Source organism: Hemitrygon akajei, chromosome 17 (genome assembly GCF_048418815.1).
Source record: "Hemitrygon akajei chromosome 17, sHemAka1.3, whole genome shotgun sequence".
In the NCBI taxonomy this organism is placed as follows: domain Eukaryota; kingdom Metazoa; phylum Chordata; class Chondrichthyes; order Myliobatiformes; family Dasyatidae; genus Hemitrygon; species Hemitrygon akajei.
The window spans coordinates 7,637,815-7,665,218 of NC_133140.1; the positions used below are offsets into that span (position 1 = coordinate 7,637,815).

Here is a 27,404-nt window from a genome sequence, read left to right on the forward strand (position 1 = left end):
CGTTCCGACGGTCTCTCGGGTAACCTTTTGGGGAGGAAATCTTTATCCTGTGGGTTAGGGCATATTCATCTGTGAACCTAGCAATTTCTGAGATGGACTTATTCGCCTTCTCATTCAAATACATCCGGATCTCCTCCGGAACACACCCTTTTAATTCCTCAATCAGAAATAACTCCCTGATACGCCCATAATCCCCGTCCACCTGTTCCGCACCAACGGTCCAAGAGCACACCCTTTTCATAGGCACACCCTTTTCATAACCCTTTTCATGTTTGATTCCACCCTTTCCGTAAATTCCTGAACCTTTGTCTATACGCTTCAGGTACTAGCTCGTAACTCCGGAGAATGGCCTCTTTTACTTTGGCATAATTCTCCGCTTCCCCTTCCTCGACGGCCAAGGCCGCATATGCTCGTTGTGCCTTCCCCTTTAACACACTTTGTAACAATGCCACCCACTGCTCCTTGGGCCACTTTTGATTTACTGCCACCTTTTCAAAAAGCAAGAAATAACTATCAACATCCGACTCTTCGAATGGAGGTACTACCCTCAACTCCCGACTAACATTAAACCTCTCCTCTCGATCTAACCCTAGATCTCTTCGCTCTTTCTTTAACTTCTCCATCTCCAAGTCATGTTCCCTTTGTTCTCGTCTGTCCTCATACTTTCTTTGCTTTTCGGCTTGTTCTCTCTCTTTTAGCTGAATTTCATGCTGTCTTTGCTTTTCAGCTTGGTCCCACTCTTTTCCCACCTCTAACACCTTTAGTTGGAGCTCCTGGTCCCGTTTCACCTCTAACTCCTTTATGTGGCACGCCTGCTCCCTTTCTTTCTCAGCCCTTTCTTTCTCTCTCTCAGCCGCTTCCAGCTGCTTCATTTTAAATTCATGTTCCAACCTTAATTTCTCCAACTCTAGCTGATCCATTCCACTCGCTGGTACTTTTTCAGGGATATTTTCCAAGACCCCAGCTTCAAACACTTTCTTCCCAATGTAATACCGAGTTATGGCCCCTCGCACCTCCCGCTTTTTCATGGACGACCTCACTTCTGCGAGGTCCAATCCCTTCGCCAAATTTAACAAGTCTGATTTGGTGGCCACCTCTAGCGCCTCTACAGTCGGGTTTTTCATAAATCCATCCACGTCCATCTTTGCTGGTTTCCCGTCTGGCTACCCGCGTACCAGATCCAAAATTTTTTTTTCTTTTTTTTAACTTACAAACCCAATTCACTGCCCTCCCAATTAGGTTTCAAATCTCGAGACGAGGCACCCACGTTGTTACGTATCCCGTAACTGGATCATTTACCAGCAAAGATAGAGAGGTCCGCTGAAGTCTGATGGTACCATTTTCAAACGTTTTTATTTATAAAGGGGCACAAAAGTAAGGTTAATACAAACATTCAGATACCATAAGTCGTCAATACTCAATCTAAAGCACAGGTATAGTAATAACCAATAAGAAATAAATTCTATCGTTGTCTAGGGGTAATGTATATATTGTCCGCTGTATATCTGAAAGTCTCTTGCGGTCACTGCAGTTCCACCAGCTGCCGTCTTTTGTGGTGTCGCGTTGGTGCACTTTTGTTAGAAAGAGAGAGAGAGAGATTGAATGAAACAGTTCCCAACCTTTAGGAGTTCGATTCCATCTTTTGTCTCGTTGGGGAATGGACGCTCACTTGTGGCCTCCCCTGTAGCTAAGCCGTTCTCTCGTGGTGAGGTCGCCAATCCCAGGCAAGGAAAAGACGCACACGAACCCCACCACCGGCTGTCACTATTAAATGCTGTCGCAGGATTTCTAGCGTGTCTTCTGGTGCGTCTGGGGGCCGTCTTTACAACCCCTCTTTTATCTGAACTCACGGGGTCTCAGATGTCAATCAGGTTGGGATGATGCAATCTCTCTCCATCTCTCCACCCACGTTGCCCTGAGGGCATACATGTAGTACCGTTCCCAATTCACAAAGGTGTCTCCACGAGACAATGACCACCGGCACCAGCTTTGCCTCACCGTGAAACGAGGAACACCGCACGTATCTCTCTCTTCTCTTGGGTCATTGACCCCCCCCTTCACTAGGGCTCTGGCGATTCTCACAAAGGAGGGGGCTGGGATCATAACACTCCTATATCATAAGAAAGGTTATAGAAGCTTGGCCTTGCAAAACTGAGTGATCATTGCATCCATATAGAATCTAGAGGTTATGTGGTGATGCATGGTGCAGTTTGTGTTCATTAGTATGAGTCCCTGCAGCGATATTGGGTGATGCACCACAAGTACCAGATGACTGTCAATGGCAGTCTGTAAAATGGTTATCAGCAGCCTGTAAAATGGTATGTTGCTCTTCAAGAGCTATACCAAATATAACCCGGTGCTATCTACTGATATTTTTTATAAACCCACTTTTTCACAGCTACCTCTTCCCACCCTGTCATTTGTAAAAATGCCGTCCCCTTCTCTCAGTTCCTCCATCTTCTCCGCATCTGCTCTCAGGATGAGGCTTTTCATTCCAGGACTAGGGAGATGTCGTCCTTCTTCAAAAGAAAGGGGCATCCCTTCCTCCACTATCAACGCTGCCCTCACCCGCATCTCTTTCATTTCATGCATGTCTGCCCTCAACCTATCCTCCCGCTGTCACACCAGGGACAGGGTTCCTCTTGTCCTCACCTACCAGCCCCTGATAACCAGAACATTTATTTCTTGTTGCACCCCTCCACCCCAGTCTTGTGCTGTACTGTGTAATGGTTGCATTCTACTTGCTACATTTTCTTGACCCCTTCTCCATTACACAGGTTGCAGTTTCCTGACAGACACTACAGAAGTTTGATCCCATCACTACATATAGAGAATTTAAATTCAATTAATTAATCTATATGTAGTTTGGATAATATGCTATTCTCAGTATTGATGACTGGCGATATATTAGATTGTCACAAAAAACCCAACTGCTTCATTAATTCTTTTGGAGGTGGAATCTGCTGGTGTTGTGTAATCTGATCTTTATATGTCTTGGCCGCATAGGTTGATTCCTCTGTTCTTGGAATTGGCTAGCCAGTCAATTTTTTAATCAAATCCTTTTAAGATCTGAGATTAAATCTGTCTGTTTTGCTCCTCAGATGTGAAGCTGTTTCTTTCAATTAACTTGGTAGTTTCCCATTTAGATATTTTAGTCTGTTCGTCCATGAGGCATGGTGGGTATTGTTTCATCCATGAGGGACTTCTAGTTTAATGAAGTACAAAGACCTTGACAATACTTAGATCATGGCTGAGTGTAACAGTGGCCATTGTTAAATGGCATCTGATGCCTATAAAGAGTATTCACACCCCCCCCGGGAATTTTCATGTTTTATTGTTTTAGAACATTGAATCACACTGGATTTAAATTGGCTTTTTTGATGCTGATCAACAGAAGAAGACTTTTTTGCATCAAAGTGAAAACAGATCTCTACAAAGAGATGTAAATTTTGTACAAATAAAACACAAAATCATTGATTGCATAAGTATTCACCCCCTTCAAGTTAGTTTTTAATAGATGCACATTTGGCAGCAATTACAGCCTTGAGTCTGTGTGGACAGTTCTCTATCAGCTTTGCACATCTGGACACTAAAATCTTTCCCCATTCTTCTTTACAAAACTGCTCAAGCTTTGTCGGATTGCATGGGGATCATGAGTGAACAGCCCTTTTCAACTCCAGCTCCAAATTCTCAATTGGATTGAGGTCTGGACTCTGACTTGGCCACTCCAAGTGTAACTTTCTATGTAGCTTTGGCTTTATGCTTGGAGTCATTGTCTCACTGCAAAACAAATCTTCTCACAGGTTGTAGTTCTCATACAGATTCCATCATGTTTTCCTCCAGAATTTCTCTGTATTTTGCTGTATTCATTTTACCCTCTACCTTCACAAGCCTTCCAGGGCCTGCTGCAGTGAAGTATCTCCACAGCATGATGCGGTCACCACCATGCTTCACGGTGGGGATGGTGTGTTTTTGATGATGTAACAATTATTGTATGTGCAGTCTCTCCCGTCTCAGCCACTGAAGCTTGTAACTCCTCTAGTGATGTCATGGTGGCCTCCCTCACTAGTTCCCTTCTTGCACAGTCACTCAGTTTTTGAGGACAGTCTGTTCTAGGTAGATTTATGCTGTGCCATACTTTTTCCATTTCTTGATGATTGATTTAACTGTATTCCGAGGGATATTAAGTAACTTGGAAGTTTTCTTGTATCCATCTCCTGACTTGTGTTTTTCAATAACCTTTTCGTGGAGTTGTTTGGAGTGTTGTTTTGTTTTCATGGTAGTTTTTGCCAGGATACTGACTCACCAGCTGATGGACCTTCTAGATGCAGGTGCATTTTACATGAAAATTTCCAAGGAGTGTAAATACTTTCTATAGGCACTGTAAAGGTATCAGTCTTTATTCCACCTGCACCTTATCAAGTTTATTCATTATTGACCATCCATATATTATATGCCAATGATTTAGATTATGGATGGCTTTGTGGCTGTGTTTGTGAATGATATGAAGATAGGTTAGTGGGGGCAGGAGGAATAGTTGAAGATGCAGGGAGTCGGCAGAGGGAAGTAGACAGATGAGGGGAATGAGCAGAAAAGTGGCAGATGGAATGCAGCGTAGGGAAGGGTGTGGGTCATGCTCTTTGGGAGTAGGAGCAAAGGCCTAGACTATTTTCTAACTGGGAAGCCAATTTAAAGATCAGAGGTACAAAGAGATTTGGGAGTCTTCATGCAGGATTCCCTAAAGGTTAATTTGCAGGTTGAATCAGTGGTGAGGAAAAGAAATGTGTTTATTGGTATTCATTTCGAGAGGACTAGAATATAAAAGCAATGATGTAATGCAGAGGCTTTATAAACCATTGGTCAGAATGCACTCAGAGCAGTTTTGTGCCCTTTGTCTTAGAAAGGATGTGCTGGCATTGGAGACCGTCCAGAAGACGTTCATGAGATTTATCCCAGGAATGAAAAGGTTAAGGTCTGAGGAGCATATGAAGGCTTTGTACTCATTGGAGTTTAGAAGCATGGTGGGGGGGAGGTTGGGGATTTCATTGAAACCTATTGACAGTGAAAGGCCTAGTTAGGGTAAATTGGGAGAGGATGTTTCCTATAGTGGAGTAATCTAGGACCAGAGGGCTCAGAATAGAAGGACTTCCTTTAGAACAGAAGAATATGGCAGAATTTCTTCAGCCAGAAGGTAGCGGATCTGTGGAATTCATTGTCAGCTGTGGAGGTCAAGTCATTGGGTATATATAAAGTGAAAGTTGTTAGTTTCTTGATTAGTAAGAATGTCAAAGGTTATAGGGATGAGGCAGGAGAATGGGGTTGAGAAGGATAATAAATCAGCTATGATGGAATGGTGAAGCACTCCTGATGAGCTGAATGGCCTAATTCTGTTCCTATTGTCTTATGGTCTTGCATGTTCAATTTCATAGCCTGCCAGTAGTGTATTGGCATCAGCACTAGACTTCGAGGCGAATAGTCCTGGGTTCGAATCCGGCCAGCTCCTTACACTCTTTCCTTCTGTGCTGGGTTAGGCATTGAGCTAGCAACTCAGCCTTGTTCTAAAATAAAACAGAAAAATGCTAAGGGAACAGCAAAAAATGCCACCTGATGCGTCACAGTGCATGAAAAAGAACAACAACACTGTTCAATTTCATAGGCATCAGCAGTTTTCCAGTGCCTTATGCAATTCTGAACCTGGATAGGGTAGATGACACAGCTAATATGCCATAGGGGTGTTTTGTAACACCGAAACATAAAACTAACCATAAGGAAAACACGAATAACGTCTCTACTCAGATTTGTTTTTACTTTTAGTGAAGCTTGCATAAATGATGTGGTGGTGTAATAATGTATGCCATTCATGTTCTTTTACATATAACCCGCAACACATTATATAAACAAAAAATGCTGAATCAAACAACATATTGACATTATTACTCAATATTACTGAAATATTAAATACACATTTCTCCCTGCTTAGCTATAAATACCAACCCAAATAGAATGCATCTCAACATTATATAATCAAACAGAATCAAAGAAAATCCCAAGGCATTTTATACATGCAGTGAAAATAACAAGGTACTGTAACTCAGGAAAGGATTGGACCACTTGGACTAAAGAAGGTGCTTCGGTCTTCAGATGAAGTGGAGGCATTAAACAAGTACTTCACGTTGGTATTTACCAAGGAGGAGACTACTAAGAATAACAAGATCAGGACGGGATTATGTGAATTATGTGAAGAAGAACAAAAGGATGACAGGAGTGAAGGTAGGACCAATTAGAGATAAAGGTGGGAAGATGTGCCTGGAGGCTGTGGAAGTGAGCAAGGTCCTCAATGAATACTTCTCTTCGGTATTCACCACTGAGAGGGAACTTGATGACGAAGAGGACAATATAAGTGAGGCTGATGTTCTGGAGCATGTTGATATTAAGGGAGAGGAGGTGTTGGAGTTGTTAAAATACATTAGGACGGATAAGTCCCCGGGGCCTGATGGAATATTCCCCAGGCTGCTCCACAAGGCAAGGGAAGAGATTGCTAAACATCTGGCTAGGATCTTTATGTCCTCATTGTCCACGGGAATGGTACCGGAGGATTGGAGGGAGGCAAATGTTGTCCCCTTGTTCAAAAAAGTTAGTAGGGATAGTCCAGGTAATTATAGACCAGTGAGCCTTACGTCTGTGGTGGGAAAGCTGTTGGAAAAGATTCTTAGAGATAGGATCTATGGGCATTTAGAGAATCATGGTCTGATCAGGGACAGTCAGCATGGTTTTGTGAAGGGCAGATCGTGCCTAACAAGCCTGATAAAGTTATTTGAGGAGGTGACCAGCCATATAGAGGAGGGTAGTGGAGTGGGTGTGATCTACATGGATTTTAGTAAGGCATTTGACAAGGTTCCACACGGTAGGCTTATTCAGAAAGTCAGAAGGCATGGGATCCAGGTAAGTTTGGCCAGGTGGATTCAGAATTGGCTTGCCTGCAGAAAGCAGAGGGTCATGGTGGAGGGAGTACATTCGGATTGGAGGGTTGTGACTAGTGGTGTCCCACAAGGATCGGTTCTGGGACCTCTACTTTTTGTGATTTTTATTAACGACCTGGATGTGGGGGTAGAAGGGTGGGTTGGCAAGTTTGCAGACAACACAAAGTTTGGTGGTGTTGTAGATAGTGTAGAGGATTGTCGAAGATTGCAGAGAGACATTGATAGGATGCAGAAGTGGGCTGAGAAGTGGCAGATGGAGTTCAACCCAGAGAAGTGTGAGGTGGTATTCTTTGGAAGGACAAACTCCAAGGCAGAGTACAAAGTAAATAACAGGATACTTGGTAGTGTGGAGGAGCAGAAGGATCTGGGGGTACATGTCCACTGATCCCTGAAAGTTGCCTCACCGGTAGATAGGGTGGTTAAGAAAGCTTATGGGGTGTTAGCTTTAATAAGTCGAGGGATAGAGGTTAAGAGATGCGATGTTGTTACGTACCCCGTAACTGGGTCACTTACCAGCAAAGATAGAGAGGTCCATTGAAGTCTGATGGTACTATTTTTAAAAGTCTTTATTTATAACGAGGCACAAAAATAAGATTAATACAAACATTCAGATAATATACGTCGTCAATACTCAATCTAAAAGCGCGGGTATAATCATAATCATCAATAAGAAATAGCTCTATCGTTTGTCTAGGGCAGGGGTGGGCAAACTTTTTGACTTGTGGGCCACAAAGGGTTCTAAAATTTGACAGGGGGGCCGGACCAGGAGCAGATGGACGGAGTGTTTTGGTAATACACCTCATAAGAGAAAATAAAATATCATGGGATATGTAGAAAACATGTGCTTTAATTTCAATTGAAAATGAACAAATGCATTACAACAAAATATCTGTCTTTGAAGTCCCATGGTATTTAGCTATTTATTGAAATGACTTTTAAAACACTGAAAATTAAATGAATAAAATACAGCTTTTTTAATAGTAACAGTTATTATTTTAAAGCACTGAAAATTCTGTTATCCTTCGAGATATTATCATCATCACTCTCCTCCTGACTGTCTTTATTTCAAAAACGGTAGGAGATGCAGGTCTACTTGTCCTGCTCCTTCTTATTCAATTGTCCCCTGAGCCAAAACTCAACAACGACCAGCACAAGAACAGAACAGTGACAGCGCGCCAGTATGCGGAGCGCGTTATTTGATCTGGAGCGCATTTTTTATTTTGAGAACGTACGTGCACCTGCGCACTACTCATGTCCATCACTTAACAGAAATGACATGTAACATGTAAGGCTTATTGAAAAAAATATTTTCAAATGCATTTTTTACATAACACAACGAAGAAACTTATTTTTAATTTCAGTGGGAACAGTGTTGTTGGTCTCCCTTTTTAGCCAGCGCATCAAAGTCTGGATTTAGTTTTGTTGTGGCAAAAACGCCAGAATTGCGGGGAAAAAAATGTTAACAAGGTTTATTAATATAATTTCATCAAGTTCTGCGGGCCGGATTAAAAAGCTTAACATATGCATATGGCCCCCGGGCCGTAGTTTGCCCATGCCTGGTCTAGGGGATACTGTATTGTCCGATGGAAAAATAAAAGTCAATTGTCATTCAAGATGCAGCTTTTTGGGTTGTAGAGAGAGACAGTCTTAAACTTGCCCGTGTCCTTTATGAGGCCAATCCGTTGAGTCGGGGGAGTTGGTTCCCCATTGTTAGTTCAAAAATCGTTTTCCGTGGTACCAGCCACCGACTCCCAGGCAAGGGAACCGAACGCACGTGGCTTCCTTCAAATGGCTTCCCGCTATTATGGGATCGCTAGCGATTCTTCTGGTGCGTCTGAGGGGGCTGTTCCTACAGCCCCTCTTTTATCCTGACTTGCAGGGTTGTAGATGTCAATCAGGTTGAGGTGATGATGCGATCTCTCCCCGTCACCCAGCCCACTTTGCCCGAAGGCTGTCACATAGCATAGGATCGCAATCCACAAACGTGTCTCCAAGAGACAATAGCCAATGTCTCGTGACTTTACATCGCCGGGGAACGAGGCAATTTGCACGTCTCCCCCTCATTTCCTGGGTCCCCTGACCCAACCCAATAGTGCTCTTGCAATTCTCACAAAGGAGGGGGCTGCGGGCATAACAATGTAATGATGCAGCTCTATAAAACTCTAGTTAGGCCACATTTGGAGTACTGTGTCCAGTTCTGGTCGCCTCACTATAGGAAGGATGTGGAAGCATTGGAAAGGGTACAGAGGAGATTTACCAGGATGCTGCCTGGTTTAGAGAGTATGGATTATGATCAGAGATTAAGGGAGCTAGGGCTTTACTCTTTGGAGAGAAGGAGGATGAGAGGAGATATGATAGAGGTGTACAAGGTATTAAGAGGAATAGACAGAGTGGACAGCCAGCGCCTCTTCCCCAGGGCACCACTGCTTAGTACAAGAGGACATGGCTTTAAGGTAAGGAGAGGGAAGTTCAAGGGGGATATTAGAGGAAGGTTTTTCACTCAGAGTGGTTGATGCGTGGAATGCACTGCCTGAGTCAGTGGTGGAGGCAGATACACTGGTGAAGTTTAAGAGACTACTAGACAGGTATATGGAGGAATTTAAGGTGGGGGGTTATGTGGGAGGCAGGGTTTGAGGGTTGGCACAACATTGTGGGCCGAAGGGCCTGTAATGTTCTATGTTCTAAGGGATATGCTGATGTTCCAGGGTATGTTGATATTCTGTTATTGGGGTTTTTCTAAAGATTAAGATGGATTAGTCTGTAAGTTCTGATGGATCTTTTACGGATTATTGAGCAAGGCAAGAAAGATCTTTGTATTCTCTTTAGTCACCATGACATCCCAGAGGACTAGGAAATAGTCGATGTTTTCCCCTGTCTAAGAAAGACAATAAAAATCTAGTCAGGAAATTATAAACTGGTGAGTTTTATATGACTAATATAAATATTGTTTTAGAAAATTTTGGAAGACGGGATAGGCTTGGATCTGGAAAAGACAAGATTTATTAAGGTAGTCTGCATGGCTTTGTGCAGAGAAAATTATGTTGATGGTAAGATGGTGGATGTTGATCACAATGACTTGAGGAAATCTTTTAAGAATTCCCTCAACCAGTTGGAAATATGGGCAGAGAAATGTCAGCACATCTGTGGAAGCGAATTTCCTTCTGTTCAGGACACATACAGCAGCATGTGCATAAAAAGGGCCCGGACGATCATCAGGGACTCCAGCCACCCCAACTACAAACTGTTTCAGCTGCTACTGTCTGGCAAATGGTACCGCAGCATTAAGGCCAGGACCAACATGTTCTGGGACAGCTTCTTTCACCAGGCTGTCAGATTTATCAATACAGATTGATCTGATTGTGAACCTGACTGTACATTGTATCTGATTGCGTATCTGACTGTACATTGATCCGACTGCGTATCTGACTGTACATGGTATCTGATTGCATATCTGACTGTACATGGTATTTGTGTATTTGACTGTACATACATATATACAAAACAATAATGTATACAATCTTAGAATTTGGGCAATATCCTTGTGGATAAGCTTCTATCAGCTTTGCACAACTGGACTCTGCAATGTTTCCCCATTTATCTTTACAAACCTGCTCAAGCTCTTTCAGATTGCATGGGGATCATGAGTAAACAGTCCTTTTGAAGTCCAGTCACTAATTCTCAATTTGATTGAGGTCTAGACTCTGACTTAGCCACTCCAGGACATTAACTTTGTTGGTTTTAAGCCAATCCTGTGTGGCTTTGGCTTTATGCTTGGGGTCATCATCTTGCTGGAAAGCAAATCTTCTCCCAAGTTGCAGTTCTGTTGCAAACTCCATCAGGTTTTCCTCCAGGATTTCCCTGTATTGTGCTGCATTCATTTTACCCTCTACTAGGGCCTGCTGCAGTGAAGTATCCCCACAACGTGATGCAGCCACCACCATGCTTTACAGAAGGGATGGTGTGTTTTTGATGATGTGTGGTGCTTGGCTTATACCAAAAATAGTGTTTAGTCTGATGGCCAAAAAGCTCAATTTTGGTTTCATCAGACCATAGAACCTTCTTCCAACCAATTTCCAAGTCTTCCGCTTGCCTTCTGGTAAACTCTAGCTGAGATTTCATGTGAGTTTTTTTTAACAGTGGCTTTCTCTTTGCCACTCTCCCATAAAGCTGTGACTGGTGAAACACCTTGGCCATAGTTGTTGTATGTGCATTCTCTCCCATCTCAGCCACTGAAGCTTGTAACTCCTCCAGAGATGTCATAGGTCTCTTGGTGGCCTCCCTCACTAGTCCCCTTCTTGCATGGTTTCTCAAGTTTTGAGTATGGCCTGCTGAAGGCAGATTTACAACTATATTCTTTCCATTTCTTGATGATTTACTTAACTGCATTCAGTGACTTGGAAATTTCCTTTTATCCATCTCTTGACTTGTATTCTTCAACAACATTTCTGGGGAGTTGCTTGGAGTGTTCTTTTGTCTTCATGGTGCAATTTGCCAGGATACTGACTCACCAGCGATTGGACCTTCCATATACAGGTGTATTTTTACTACAGTCAATTGAAGCACTTTGACTGCACACAGGCCTACAAAAACAGATCTCCATTTAACTAATTATGTGACTTCTAAAACCAAATTGCTACACCAGTGATGATTTGGTGCATCATATAAAATGGTGGTGGGAGTGTGGGTGAATATTTATACAATCAATTATTTTGTGTTATATATTTGTAATTAATTTAGATCACTTTGTAGATATCTGTTTTTACTTTGACATGAAAGATTCTTTTTCTCTTGTTAAGCGTCAAAAAGCCAAATTAAATCCACTGTGATTCAGTGCTATAAAACAATAAAACATATGAGCTTCTGGGGGGGGGGGGGGGGTGAATACTTTATGTAGGCACTGTTGTAGGGCCCTTAGGTGCATTGATATACCAAGGAATCTAGGGGTTGCAAGACCATAAGCTCCTTGAAAGTGGTAATGTGTTGCATTTTGACGAAGGTGTATGGCATTTTTACATTCAGAGATCAGTCTTTTTAGTATAAAACATCAGGAGGTCATGTTACAGCTGTACAAAACTTTGAATAGGTCAAATTTAGAGTATTATGTGCATTTCTGATTTGGAGTATGGATGTGCAGGCTTTGGAGGTGGTGCGGAAGAGGGTCACCAGAATTAGAGGATATTGGCTATCAGGAGAGGTAGGACAAACTGAAAATGTTTTCTCTGGAGAGCCAGAACCTTTGGAGTAACTTGGTAGAAGTATATAAAGTTAAGACATTAGATTGGATGGATGATCAGAGTCTTTCTTCTCAGGATGGAATTGTCAAATACCTGAGGACTTTCAGGTGAGTGGGGGGAGGGAGCTTAAAGGAGAGTTATGAGGTAAGTTTTTTTTTACACAAGAATGGTAAGTGCCTCGAACAAGCTCCTGGGGAACTGGTAGAAGCAGATACAATATCAATCAATAAAAGGCATTTATACAGGCACATGAGCAGTGGAAGGAAACGGACCATGTTCAGGCAAATGGGATTAATTGGAATTGGCTGAATGGTTAGCACAGACACTGTGGGCCAAAGAACCTGTTTCTGTGCCACAGTCTTCTGTTAACCTTCACTAAGGGATCATTTATGAACCTATCCAAAAAGAGAAGTAAAGTGGCAGAAGGAATTCAACCCAGACAAGTGTGAAGAGATTCGCTTTGGACGGTCCAATTTCAAGGCAGAGTGCAGGGTTAATGGCAGGATTCTTAGCAGTGTGGAGGAACAGAGGAATCTTAGGCTTTACCTCTGTGGATCCACTTAAGTTGTCATTCAAGTTGGTAGGGTGGGTAAGAAGGTGTATGGTGTGTTGGCTTTCATTAGTTGGGGGATTGAAGTCAAGAGGTAAGTTTGCTCTACAGCAAGCTGGCTAGACCACACTTGGAGTATTGTGTTCAGTTCTGGTCACCTCATTATGGGAAGGACAAGGAAGCTTTATTGAGGCTGCAGAGGAGATTTACCAGGATAATACCTAGAGTAGAGAGTGTGTCTTGTGAGGATAATGTTGGCTGAACTAGGGCTTTTCTCTTTGGAGCGAAGGAGGATGAGAAGTGATTTGGCAGATGTGTACAAGACAGTAAGAGCATAGATAGATAGATAGATAGATAGATAGATACTTTATTCATCCCTATGGGGAAATTCAACTTTTTTCCAATGTCCCATACACTTGTTGTAGCAAAACTGATTACATACAATACTTAACTCAGTAAAAAAAATATGATATGCATCTAAATCACTATCTCAAAAAGCATTAATAATAGCTTTTAAAAAGTTCTTAAGTCCTGGCGGTAGAATTGTAAAGCCTAATGGCATTGGGGAGTATTGACCTCTTCATCCTGTCTGAGGAGCATTGCATCGATAGTAACCTGTCGCTGAAACTGCTTCTCTGTCTCTGGATGGTGCTATGTAGAGGATGTTCAGAGTTATCCATAATTGACCGTAGCCTACTCAGCGCCCTTCGCTCAGCTACCGATGTTAAACTCTCCAGTACTTTGCCCACGACAGAGCCCGCCTTCCTTACCAGCTTATTAAGACGTGAGGTGTCCCTCTTCTTAATGCTTCCTCCCCAACACGCCACCACAAAGAAGAGGGCGCTCTCCACAACTGACCTATAGAACATCTTCAGCATCTCACTACAGACATTGAATGACGCCAACCTTCTTAGGAAGTACAGTCGACTCTGGATCGAGTGGATTAGCCTGGGCAGTAATGGCTAATGTGAGGAGGAATAAATTCAAGATGATTAGAAGAAAGTATAGAGAGATGTCAAAGCTAATTTCATTTTGCACAGAGTGTTGGGTGCATGGAACACCCTGCCAGAGGCGGTGGTAGAGGCAGATACATTAGGGGCATTTAAGAAACTTTTAGATAGGCGCATAGATGACAGAAAAATGGAAGGTTATGGAGGAAGAAGGGTTAGATTGATCTTAGAATAGGTTAAAAGGCTGGCACAGCATCATGGGCTGAAGGGCCTATACTGTATTGTCATTTTCTCTTCTGAAGGGAACATGCATCTTCACGACAGCATTTGAGGTCAGGATTGAATCTGCTTTTTTGAAGCTGTGAGGTAATAGAATTAACTACTGCACCATTATGTTGTTTACCCTCTTCACCATACTCAATACAATAATGGAGTTATTTACTACTGATTGCTATCAATTTATATTGGTTTAGTCTTCCCATCACTGAGCTCTTCCTTGGGTGACATCAGAGTCTATTGTGAACCAAACTGGCCAGGTACTAGCTTGTTTAGACTCAAAGCATCTGCTGAATTACTTAATTTTGCAGCCCATGTTTCTGGAAGACTTTTGCTGAAAAACTGTGTGTTTTGTACCTCAGTGTAAGTGCAAAAATACAGCCTTCAAATTAGCAGCAGCCTGTGAAATCAGAAGAGTTAAGGTTGATAATTCATCCTAGAATCTCATTTGGGCTTCAATTCCACCAAACTGCAAGCTGCAGCATCTGACCTCGCTAAACGTGATGGCCTACTTTTTTTTTACTGAAGCTGCTGTGTTTTCAGTGTGTGACGGGAATCTGAATTAATTGTTGTGGAGCAGACGTTATGCAACTGTTACTTTGTCAGGACATTTGTGTTGTTTACTCCCAGATCTTCTTAGACATCCAATTTTCCTGAACTTTTCTCCAGTGGATTAATTGTTATATAGTTCCATTTCTAACTCCTCAGAAAACAAAGTAGCCCATGTATGCTTGCAGCAAGACAGAGATATTCAGGCATGGAAACTATTAAGTGGCAGTCAGCGGCTGCATTGTACATTTGCCTGCTAAAGACCATTTTTAACAAGAGATTCTGTCCACCTACTCTTGACAACTGAAAGTATTACCTTTGCTGAGGTAATGACGATCAACATCCTGACAAGCTCCGTTAACACCGTGAATACAAGGATGGAACAGAGAATGGGCATATGTATTCTGCATCAAATGCCTTGCTCAGGCCTTTTCTTTAAGACAAGCTCGGAGTGTCAGGGATCACTTCCACTTGTCATAGTGACTGCAGCTTCACAATACTCAGCAAGCTGGACACCAGATAAACACAAAGCAGTGTCAGTTTGACATCTTGTTCACCATTGCTTTGTCCTGGCTAGTGTGTGTTCTACCTACAAAGTGCACTGCACAGCTTGTTGTGGATTCAGAATCAGAATCGGGTTTATTAGCACTGACCTATGTTATGAAATTTGTTGTTTTGCGACAGCAATACAATATATAAAATATACTATAAACTACAATAAGAAATAAGTAATGCAGATAGAGAGCAAAAACATTGAGTTAGAGCTCATGGGTTCAATGTCCATTCAGAAATCTGCTGGCAGAGAGGAAGAATTGATTTGAATTGACTTTATTACTTACATCCTTCATATACATGAGGAGTAAAAACCTTTATGTTATGTCTCCATCTAAATGTGCAATGTGCAATTTATACTAATTTGTAATAAATAGTATTTACAGCAGGACAGTCAACATAACCTATTTGTATCAGCATGAGTCAAGCAGTCTGATGGCCTGGTGGAAGAAGCTGTCCCGAAGCCTGTTGGTCCTGTCAATGCTGTGGTACCGTTTCCCGGATGGTAGCAGCTGGAACAGTTTGTGGTTGGGGTGACTCGGGTTCCCAATGATCCAATTTTACACACTTGTCTTTGTAAATATCCTGAATAGTGGGAAGTTGACATCTTCAGATGCGCTGGACTGTCTGCACCACTTCTCTGCAGAGTCCTGCGATTAAGGGAAGCACAGTTCCCATAGCAGGCTGTGATGTAGCCAGTCAGGATGCTCTCAATTGTGTCCCTGTAGAAAATTCTTAAGGTTTGCGGGCCCATACCAAACTTCTCCAGCTGTCTGAGGTGAAAGAGGCGCTGTTGTGCCTTTGTCACCACAGAGCTGGTACGTACAGACCATGTGAGATCCTCGGTGATGTGTATGTTGAGGAACTTAAAGCTGTTCACCCTCTCATCCCCAGATCCATTGATGTCAATAGGGGTTAGCTTGTCTCCATTCCTCCTGTAGTTCACAACCAGTTCCTTTGTTTTTGCAACATTGAGGGAGAAGTTTTTTTGACATCGGTGTATCAGGGTGATGACTTCTTCACTGTAGGTTGCCTCGTTATTGTTTGAGATTAAGCCAATCAGTGTAGTGCCGTCGGCAAATTTAATTAGTAGATTGGGTGGTGATACAGTCATGGGTATATAGGGAGTAAAGGAGAGGGCTTAGGACACAGCCCTTAGGGGCAGAGGTGAGGGAGCCCACTCTTACCACCTGCCAGTGATCTGACAGGAAGTCCAGGATCCAGCTGCACAAGGCAGGGTGAAGGCCAAGGTCTCTGAGCTTCTTGTCAAGCCTGGATGGTGCTATGGTGTTGAATGCTGAACTGTAGTCCAAGAATAGTATTCTCTCATGTAAGCATCCTTCTTCTCCAGATATGTAAGAAGCTATTCCTAAAATTTTGAATGTGTTGCTTCAGACTCCTCTACTGTGATGAAAGTAATGAACAGAAAGCATGTCCTGGGTGCTGGCGGCCCTTAATGATGGATGCTGTTTTTTTGAGGCACTGCCTTTTGAAGGTGTCCTTGATGCTGGGGAGACTAGTGCACATGACGGAGATGGCTGAGTTTACAACTCTCTGCAGCTTTTTCCAATCCTGTGCAATACCAGACGGCCATGGGAAATTTTCTAGAGCCTTTGGTGACGTACCAAATCTCCTCTAATTCCTGCTGGAGTATGACCACTGGTATTGCATCAATATGTTGGGCCCAGGATAGATCGTCAGAGATGTTGACACCCAGGAACTAGAAACTGCTTACTCATTTTACTGCTGGGACCCCTCAATGAGAAATGGTCTGTGCTCCCTTGATTTCCTCTTCAATTCCATAGTGTCAAAGACATCGATTGTAGGGTTATTGTTGTGACACTGCTCAACCAGCTGACCCACTCCTATATACCTCCTCATATTTGTCAGCACTTTCTTAACCAGAGAGCTTTGCTATCTGGATGGGCACAGCTGAGAACACACAACCTGCTCATTCCCCTCTAAATTTGTTTCTAAATTATGGAAACAAAAGGCTAACCAGTGACCAAGAGCAGGGCCAAAGCCTGGAATTCTCTATCTTTCCTGCTTTTTCACAGAGAGACTATGGTTTTTCAAGAAGGTGACACCAAACATCCTGACCCCATAAAATATCATAAAATAAAAGGTGATATAACTGTAAATTGGGAATTTTGGCATCCTTATGCAGGATCCTCTCTCAGAATTGACAGGTCCTGTGTTTCAATGATGTCATTTTTGATTCATGAAGGAAAAGGCAACTGTTGCCAGTGCTGTCTTGGGTTTTGGAAGAATCTTACTGATGGGGAAACAATATAATCCCTTCTGCTTCAGCTGTATGTCCATGGACTAAATAGTAAATTCATTACACTGGTAAACTTTCTTCATATGTGGAAAAAAATCATGGCCTTAAGAACAAGCAACCGTTATTCCTTCTCCAGCAGTACTGGATGGGTGATTGTGTACACAGAAAATAATTGATTCTCTGGAACGAGTGAACTAATAAACCTCCAGGACCACGCAAAGAGCTCAGTGCAAAAACTTCATTGCATACCTTCTGTGTCAGATCCTTGTTCTAGACACTCTCTGTTGTACTGTATTCATTATCCCAGCATCTCCTTCACGATTTAGCCTTGTTCAAGTGTGTCAGGGTGAGGCTTTGCCCAGTTCGGTGTTGTGAAGTTGTCAGCCACTGTAAAGCCATTTCCTGATCCTAATAAGGTGTTATTTTCCAGATCCCAGGTTTGTGCTAAATTCCCAAGCAATAGTTTAATGTATACCATTTGTATTCTTCAGTTATTGGCCTCTTGTAGATTATTGAAATTAGTTATCTTCCTATAGACACAGGGTTGTGAAACATAGTTTTATAATTCAAATTTAGAAGTAAATCATCCAACAAGGGAAGTTATAACAGACTTCTGCCTATTGAAGGAAGTATTGATTGTGGATAGTTGTCCCTCAGTTGCCTCTGAAATGATGAAATGATACTTTGATGGAATATTTCAGCTGTCCTGGTACCTTTCTTTGGCAATGATACTACATTGATAAGGGATGATTAATCTCAAACTACAGCCAAATACCCTCTCACATTCTTCTGATTTGGGGCATTGCTTTATCTCTGTTGCCCCAGACCTACTAGTTTCTCTGATACGTGCCATTCCTTTGCTGTTGAGCTGAGTACTGATAGAGCATCTTCCCATTCAGATGGTCCTGGAAATGTTAACTAAAAGTAAAGTGCTGAAATCACTCAGGTCAGGCAACATCTGTGCAAAGAGGTTCAGTTAACTTTGCAGACTATAGATCTAATGAAGAGGTGAGTTTCTCCAACATTTTTGTTTTATTTCATGAATTACATAATTTTGGGCGTAAAGTGGAACAAGTAGCAAATTCTTCAAACCTGGTGGGTTTCCTGAAAGCAGTAGGGACTAAATTGTGCGGCATGGTAGTGTGGCTGCAAGTGTAAGCCGCAGACCCAGGTTCAATTCCCACTGCAGTTCGTAAGGAGCTTGCACGTTCTCCTCATGACCATGTGGATTTTCTCCAGTTTCCTCATGTTCCAAAGACATGTGGCTTAGTAGGGTAATTGGTCACTTGTGTGTACTCAGACAGTGTGGGCTCACTGGGCTAGAGGGGCCTGTTACCATGCTGTATCTCTAAATAAAATAAAATAAATTGATGGTTAGATGGTTCAAAGATGTCCATCCCACCACCACCTTACTGGGAGCATGGCATTACAGAATTAACCCCCAAGTGTGCAAGGATAAAAAAAAAGAGGTTCATTGGTCTTGAACAGGAATGTGAGTGAACTGGCTTTGAAACATTGTGGATGAGTAGCTTTTTTTTCATTTTTTCCAGGATCTGTATAAGGCTGGCAAGACCAGCATTTATTGCCCAACCCTAACTACCCTTGAGAAATTAGTGGTGAGATGCCTCGCGTACAAGTGAGTGGCGTGCTTGGTCACTTAAGAGCCGAGCACCTGGGGTGGATGTTGAGAGATGCAGAAGCCAGGCCTGGTCAGGTTTACCAGATTTCCTTCCATGAAGGGCATGAGCGAACCAGATGGATGTTTACAACAACACATTCTTCATGGCCTTCATAAGTAAGTCAGGGTCGTTATGTAATCACATTCGACTTTTTTTAAAAACTGAGTTCCATAGATGCCATTTGGTATTTTACTCCAGTCTCCGGATTGCCAGTCCAGGGTTCTGGAAAACAAGTCTTGTAAGATACCAGAGGTCCACATCGTACTCCAGTTATCAGATGAGCTGAGATCTGTGCATTCAAATCACAAACACAAGAGATTCTGCAGATGCTGGAAATCTTAAGCAACACACCTAAAAATGCTGGAGGACCTCAGCAGGTCAGGCAGCATTTATGGAGGGAAACGAACAATCGACACTTTGGACCGGGCCCTTCATCAGTTGGGTTGACTGTGCTGTGTCTCTAAATGAAAATAAAATAAAGACATAGGAGGCGCAATCTTCCAAATGAGACATGAAAATTAAGCCTTGTCTACATTCTTGGGAGATGTAAAAGATTTCATGGCACTGTTTTACACATCTAGAGAATTTTCCTGGCCAATCTTTATCCATTAGCCAGTGTCATAGAAACAGAAAATCTGGCCTGTAACATACTGCTGTTGGTAGTTTAGTCTGCGTATATTGCTTGGGTTTTCTACAATGCAACAGTGGTTATATTAGACTTAAAAGGATAAATTTCTTTCTCTATTTTCCTCCCTCCCCACCCTCTCTCCCTTCCTCTCTCACCCCACCCCTTCCCTTCCCTCTCCCTCCATCTTTCTTTTCCCCCTTCCTGTATGTGTGTCTCTCTCTCATCCTCCTCTCCCTTTTCTCTCTCTCCTTCCTCTCTCTTTCCAGCTCCCTCCATTTCCTCTTTCCCACACCCCCTCCTTCTCTCCCTCTCCCCTCTCTCCCTCCCCCTCTCTCCCTCCCCCTCTCTCCCTCCCCCTCTCCCCCTCCCCCTCCCCTCTCTCTCCCCCTCCTCCTTCCCCCTCTCTCTCCTCCCCCCCCTCACACATATTATATGTAATTACTTGCTATGTTGCAGGGAAGTTGACAATTTATGATGGGGTGCTGAGCGGAATAGAGGATTATTTTGGTGGATCGTTGTGGTTGACGCTTTCTGTGTTGGGGAATTAAGAACAAATTTTCAAGCAACGTGGGGTTCAGTGAAAACTGCTGCACAGAGAGAGATGATGAGCATTGCAGTAACATTGTGTGCCTCTCTGCAAGTAATAGAAATTCACATCAGCTGCAGGAGCTGCACAGATGAGAAGGACTGGATTTGCAGGGCAAATGTGAGAGGGGTAGTGCACCACACACACACACACACACACACACACACACACACACACACACACACACACACACACACACACACACACACACACACACACACACACACACACACACACACACACACACACACTGAGCGGTCTTAGAACCAATCAGAGCGCTCAGCCTTGCCATAGCTACCAATGGCTGAGCTTTGCACACTGCCCAATTGACTGCAGAATCCTGGGCTCCTATAAAAGGCATGGCTTCTGAGTGACAGGCTGCAAAACTGTGATAGAGACTGAGCTTTTCATTTACTGCATTCAGGATATTTCTGTGGCTGCTGAACTGGAACAGCGCCCTTCATCTGATCTCAAGATGCCTGAGTGCTGGGATGGGGTAAGTGGATCTCCACAAGGAGGGGATGTGGGGAGGAGGTGTGCCCAGACGTGGACATGGAGTGTGTCCATCTATCCATCCTTCCCCCATTCTCTGTTAGTGATTTCTATCCACATTAAAAGACTGGCATTAGGGAACTGGTCAAGCTGTGCAGGCAAACAGCCTTTGTTACTAGCTTTGAATGCTCTAATAGATTGTGGGAAAGGGGGTGATGTGCAAAGAGGTTCTTTATTTGCACTGAAAGTGTGAACCTGCTGTGATGTCAATTTTTATGAATTCGTAAGCAAAAATCTGGAACAGGCTGCAGATCTTTGTGTGTGGAATAGAGAGTGTGGCAGCTGTACTCTACCCCTCTTTATTGGTTAGGTGTGAGAAAAGCTAAACTGATTTAATTTTCAGCATTTATAGCTTGCTGCAGTGTTTGTACAGAAACAGCACTTTGACCAGTCTGTGCAAAGTCAGTTTGCCATGAGGTTTGAATGCCCACACAGTATCAGCCACAGTACAAGGACATTCTGCAAATGGCTTTGCCTTTTATCCGCCGAGTGTGTGTTGCAGGGATTGTATGGTCCAATGAGATTGAACAGTTTGTCACATGAACATTGGCATTTTGGAATTTATGTACTTTGTGTACAGATTGATGTGTGTGGATTTCTACATGTAGCTGTTTGTCAGCGAGTGTTCACTTGAATGGGATGTTAATCTTTATAGGTAAATGCATTACTGTATATGTAATTGTGCTTGTATGTGGCTGTATGATTATGCATATCTGAGAAGGCAAGCATTTGTGCTGATATACATGGATTTGAAGGTGGTCTTTAAAATTTAACTCAATGTTTGAACCTGTCCTCATTTCCTTCATTGGCTCTGTCAAGTTTTGTTTGATAGCATTCTGATTAAATACCTGGAATCTTACTGTCAAATTTTGTTTGATGGCATTCTGAAATCTGTTACTTTATTAAAAGTGCCATAAAATACAAATGCCTTTTTCATGCATGCACATGGCAGCTCTGTCAAAGGAAGAGATCATCATGCTGGTAGGAAAATATTCAAGGATGTGCTCAAAGCCTCCTCATGGAAATGCAACATTTCTACTGACTCCTAGGGACCTCTAGCCCACCACTGCTCAAAGTGGGAAGAAACATTTGGGAGCTTTAAGACCATGCATTTGAAGCACACAGAGGTCCTGGGTATGTGGCAGAAGGAATGCGCCTACTAATAAATTATCCATCTGTGCATCTTCTTGGTTGCCACTTGCCCCTTTCTTGGAAATGTCTGGGGATCCCAAATTGACCTCATTGGCCACTCAAAACCCACAGCAGCCAGTGGAAGTTAGTCATCCTTAATCTATGCAGCTGCCTAAAAAAGCATGGCAATAACAATCAGTATGTAATAATGTGCATGCACATAGTTATTGGCATATTCATGTTTACCTATGGACAGATATATATTGTGTATCTCTTGACATGTGTGTATTGGAATGTGCCTTTTCTATGACTGCATGCTACATATCAGCGTATTTATCCCTTGAAGTTTGTGGCTGTATGTACATACAAGAATTTGCGTGTGTAAAATGTGAGGAATGCATTTAATTGTGACAATCTTGGGGGAACTCCCCTCTCCCGCAGAGTCACATCTGCCAGAAGTGCTTGTGGCTGGGCGATCTGGAAGACCGTGTGAGGAATCTGGAGCAGCAGCTGGATGAGCTTCGACTCATAAGGGAGAATGAGGCAGTCATAGATGAAAGCTACAGGGAGGTAGTCACACCTAGGCTGCCGGAAGCAGGTTGTTGGGTGACAGTCCGAGGGGGGAAAGCGAAGGAGAGTAGACAGGTAGTGCAGAGCACCCCTGTAGCCATTCCCCTGAATAATAAGTTTACCGTCCTGGATGCTGTTGGTGAGGATGACCGACCAGGTGTGAGCCACGGTGGCAGAGCCTCTGGCACTGAGTCTGACCCTGTGGTGCAGAAGGATGGGATGGAGAAGAGGAGAGCTGTCGTCATTGGAGACTATATAGTCAGGGGAGCAGACAGAAGATTTTGTGGACGTGAGAAGGAAACCCACATGGTTTGTTGCCTCCCGGGTGTCAGGGTCCGGGAGGTCTCTGACCGGGTGCATGACATCCTGGTACGAGAGGGAAAGCAACCAGAAGTTATGATACATGTTGGGACCAACGACATAGGCAGGAAGAGGGATGAGGTCCTGAAGTGTGAGTTTCAGGAACTAGGCAAAAGACTGAAGAACAGGACCTCAAGGGTGGTGTTCTCAGGATTGCTGTCAGTACTACGTGATAGTGATGGTAAGAATTGGAGGAGATGGCAGTTAAATGCGTGGCTGAGGAGTTGGTGCACGGGACAGGGTTTTAGATTTTTGGACCATTGGGATCTCTTCTGGGGAAGGTGGGACCTGCACAGATTGGATGGGTTGCACCTGAACTCAAGGGGGAGCGATATCCTTGCTGGTAGGTTTGCTAGCATGGTTCAGGAGGGTTTAAACAAATTTGCAAGGGGGATGGGACCTGGATCGATAGAGCAGTGAAAGAAGTGCATGGAGTAAAGCCAGATCTAACATATAGAGAGGCTTTGAGAAAAGAGCAGCAGAATAAAGGGTATAAAGGTAGTAAGGTAGAAGGGCTAAAGTGTGTGTACTTCAATGCAAGAAGCATCAGGAACAAAGGTGATGAACTGAGAGTTTGGATACATACATGGAATTATGATGTAGTGGCCATTACAGAGACTTGGCTGGCACCAGGGCAGGAATGGATTCTCAATATTCCTGGATTTCAGTGCTTTAAAAGGGATAGAGAGGGGGGGGAAAGGAGAGGATACTGGTCAGGGATACTATTACAGCTGCAGAAAGGGTGGGTAATGTAGCAGGATCCTCTTTTGAGTCAGTATGGGTGGAAGTCAGGAACAGGAAGGGAGCAGTTACTCTACTGGGGGTATTCTATAGGCCCCCTGGTAGCAGCAGAGATACCAAGGAGCAGATTGGGATGCAGATTTTGGAAAGGTGCAAAAATAACAGGGTTGTTATCATCGGTGACTTTAACTTCCCTAATATTGATTGGCTCTTGATTAGTTTCGAGGGTTTAGATGGGGCAGAGTTTGTTAAGTGTGTCCAGGATGGATTCCTGTCACAGTATGTTGGCAGGCCGTCTAGGGGGAATGCCATACTAGATCTAGTATTAGGTAACGAACCGGGTCAGGTCACAGATCTGTCAGTGGGTGAGCATGTGGGGGACAGTGATCACCGCTCTCTGACCTTTAGCATTATCATGGAAAAGGATAGAATCAGAGAGGACAGGAAAATTTTTAATTGGGGAAGGGCAAATTATGAGGCTATAAGGCTAGAACTTGCGGGTGTGAAATGGGATGATGTTTTTGCAGGGGAATGTACTATGGACATGTGGTCGATGTTTAGGGATATCTTGCAGGATGTTAGGAATAAATTTGTCCCGGTAAGGAAGATAAAGAATGGTAGGGTGAAGGAACCATGGGTGACAAGTGAAGTGGAAAATCTAGTCAGGTGGAAGAAAGCAGCATACATGAGGTTTAGGAAGCAAGGATCAGATGGGTCTATTGAGAAATATAGAGTAGCAAGAAAAGAGCTTAAGAAGGGGCTGAGAAGAGCAAGAAGGGGCATGAGAAGGCACGAGTAGGGTAAAGGAAAACCCCAAGGCATTCTTCAATTATGTGAAAAACAAAAGGATGACAGGAATGAAGGTAGGACCGATTAGAGATAAAAGTGGGAAGATGTGCCTGGAGGCTGTGGAAGTGAGCGAGGTCCTCAATGAATACTTCTCTTCGGTATTCACCACTGAGAGGGAACTTGATGATGGTGAGGACAATATGAGTGAGGCTGATGTTCTGGAGCATGTTGATATTAAGAGAGAGGAGGTGTTGGAGTTGTTAAAATACATTAGGACGGATAAGTCCCCGGGGCTTGACGGAATATTCCCCAGGCTGCTCCATGAGGCAAGGGAAGAGATTGCTGAGCCTCTGGCTAGGATCTTTATGTCCTCATTGTCCACGGGAATGGTACCGGAAGAGTGGAGGGAGGCAAATGATGTCCCCTTGTTCAAAAAAGGTAGTAGGGATAGTCCAGGTAATTATAGATCAGTGAGCCTTACGTCTGTGGTGGGAAAGCTGTTGGAAAAGATTCTTAGAGATAGGATCTATGGGCATTTAGAGAACCATGGTCTGATCAGGGACAGTCAGCATGGCTTTGTGAAGGGCAGATCGTGCCTAACAAGCCTGATAGAGTTCTTTGAGGAGATGACCAGCCATATAGATGAGGGTAGTGCAGTGGGTGTGATCTGCATGGATTTTAGTAAGGCATTTGACAAGGTTCCACACGGTAGGCTTATTCAGAAAGTCAGAAGGCATGGGATCCAGGGAAGTTTGGCCAGGTAGATTCAGAATTGGCTTGCCTGCAGAAAGCAGAGGGTCATGGTGGAGGGAGTACATTCAGATTGGAGGGTTGTGACTAGTGGTGTCCCACAAGGATCTGTTCTGGGACCTCTACTTTTTGTGATTTTTATTAACGACCTGGATGTGGGGGTAGAAGGGTGGGTTGGCAAGTTTGCGGACGACACAAAGGTTGGTGGTGTTGTAGATAGTGTAGAGGATTGTCGAAGATTGCAGAGAGACATTGATAGGATGCAGAAGTGGGCTGAGAAGTGGCAGATGGAGTTCAACCCGGAGAAGTGTGAGGTGATACACTTTGGAAGGACAAACTCCAAGGCAGAGTACAAAGTAAATGGCAGGATACTTGGTAGTGTGGAGGAGCAGAGGGATCTGGGGGTACATGTCCACAGATCCCTGAAAGTTGCCTCACAGGTAGATAGGGTGGTTAAAAAAGCTTATGGGGTGTTAACTTTCATAGGTCGAGGGATAGAGTTTAAGAGACGCGATGTAATGATGCAGCTCTATAAAACTCTAGTTAGGCCACACTTGGAGTACTGTGTCCAGTTCTGGTGGCCTCACTATAGGAAGGATGTGGAAGCATTGGAAAGGGTACAGAGGAGATTTACCAGGATGCTGCCTGGTTTAGAGAGTATGGATTATGATCAGAGATTAAGGGAGCTAGGGCTTTACTCTTTGGAGAGGAGGAGGATGAGAGGAGACATGATAGAGGTGTACAAGATATTAAGAGGAATAGACAGAGTGGACAGTCAGCGCCTCTTCCTCAGGAAACCACTGCTCAGTACAAGAGGACATGGCTTTAAGGTAAGGGGAGGCAAGTTCAAGGGGGATATTAGAGGAAGGTTTTTCACTCAGAGTGGTTGATGCGTGGAATGCACTGCCTGAGTCAGTGGTGGAGGCAGATACACTAGTGAAGTTTAAGAGACTACTAGACAGATATATGGAGGAATTTAAGGTGGGGGGTTATATGGGAGGCAGGGATTGAGGGTCGGCACAACATTGTGGGCCGAAGGGCCTGTAATGTGCTGTACTGTTCTATTATTCTATTATTATTATAAGTGCAATAGTTGCGACCATGGGAGAATTTGTATTGAGTTACACACACAAAATGCTGGTGGAACGCCACGGGCCAGATAGCATCTATAGGAGGAAGTACGTCGACATTTTGGGTCGAGACCCTTCGTCAGAACTAACTGAAAGAAGAGATAGTGAGAGATTTGAAAGGGGGAGGGAGCGATCCGAAATGATAGGAGAAGACAGGATGGGGAGAGGGGTGAAGCTAAGAGCTGGAAAGTTGATTGGCAGAAGGGATACACAGCTGGAGAAGGGAGAGGATCATGGGACGGGAGGCCTAGGGAGAAAGAAAGGGGGAGGGGAGCACCAGAGGGAGATGGAGAACAGGCAAGGAGTGATTGTGAGAGAGACAGAGAGAGAAAAAAGAGAGAGAAAAAGGAAAAAAGGGGGGTAAATAAATCAATAAGGAATGGGGTAAGAAGGGGAGGAGGGGCATTAACAGAAGTTTGAGAAATCAATGTTCATGCCATCAGATTGGAGGCTACCCAGACGGAATATAAGGTGTTGTTCCTCCAACCTGAGTGTGGCTTCATCTTGACAGTAGAGGAGGCCATGGATAGACATATCAGAATGGGAATGGGATGTGGAAGTAAAATGTGTGGCCACTGGGAAATCCTACTTTCTCTGGCAGACAGAGCATAGGTGTTCAGCGAAACAGTCTCCCAGTCTGTATTGAGTTGTTTTTTCTTCAGTGTCCTCGTAACGCATACGTTTATGTAAGTATGTGTACCTATGACCTGATGTCTTGACATTAATTCACCAATGGAATGTCAGACCCTTCAGAAATGATTGTTACCATGGATCTATTTTATGTGTTTCCTTATTTTCTCGTAATGCAAGACAAATATGTGATATAAGTTAGTTAAGAGAATAAGTGTGGGAAACAATGACTATTTAGTCCTTTTTGTCTGTAACTCTACCCTTGCCTAACAAAAATGAGTTCAGAAATTTTCAATTGACTGTAGAATGTTTCAATGAATGTTTGGTTTCTAGCTCCACTCAGTTTGCCTAGCATTGATTTTATGCCTGAATTCTACAACCTGAGAACCCAAATACTTCCTATTAAGCCACAGTGGCTACAGGAGCAGGTCAGAAGTTGGACATCCTTCGATAAGTGGCATGTCCTGTATCACCCTAAAGCCTTTA

The 27,404-nt window shown here is 43.4% G+C and overlaps 1 protein-coding gene across 6 annotated transcripts in view; it reads left to right on the forward strand.

Annotated features, from left to right (window-relative positions):
• Nucleotides 1–27,404, forward strand: part of ndrg4 (NDRG family member 4) — a 214,831-nt gene that overhangs the window by 100,703 nt on the left and 86,724 nt on the right. The window contains exon 1 of one of the 6 annotated variants that reach the window (XM_073069636.1): nucleotides 20,605–20,761. The exons of the other annotated variants lie outside the window; for them this stretch is intronic. Coding sequence (XP_072925737.1) covers nucleotides 20,741–20,761 — 21 coding nt within the window. The 5' untranslated portion in view covers nucleotides 20,605–20,740. Of the gene's footprint in view, nucleotides 1–20,604; nucleotides 20,762–27,404 lie in introns of those variants that run through there. 6 annotated transcript variants of the gene reach the window in all.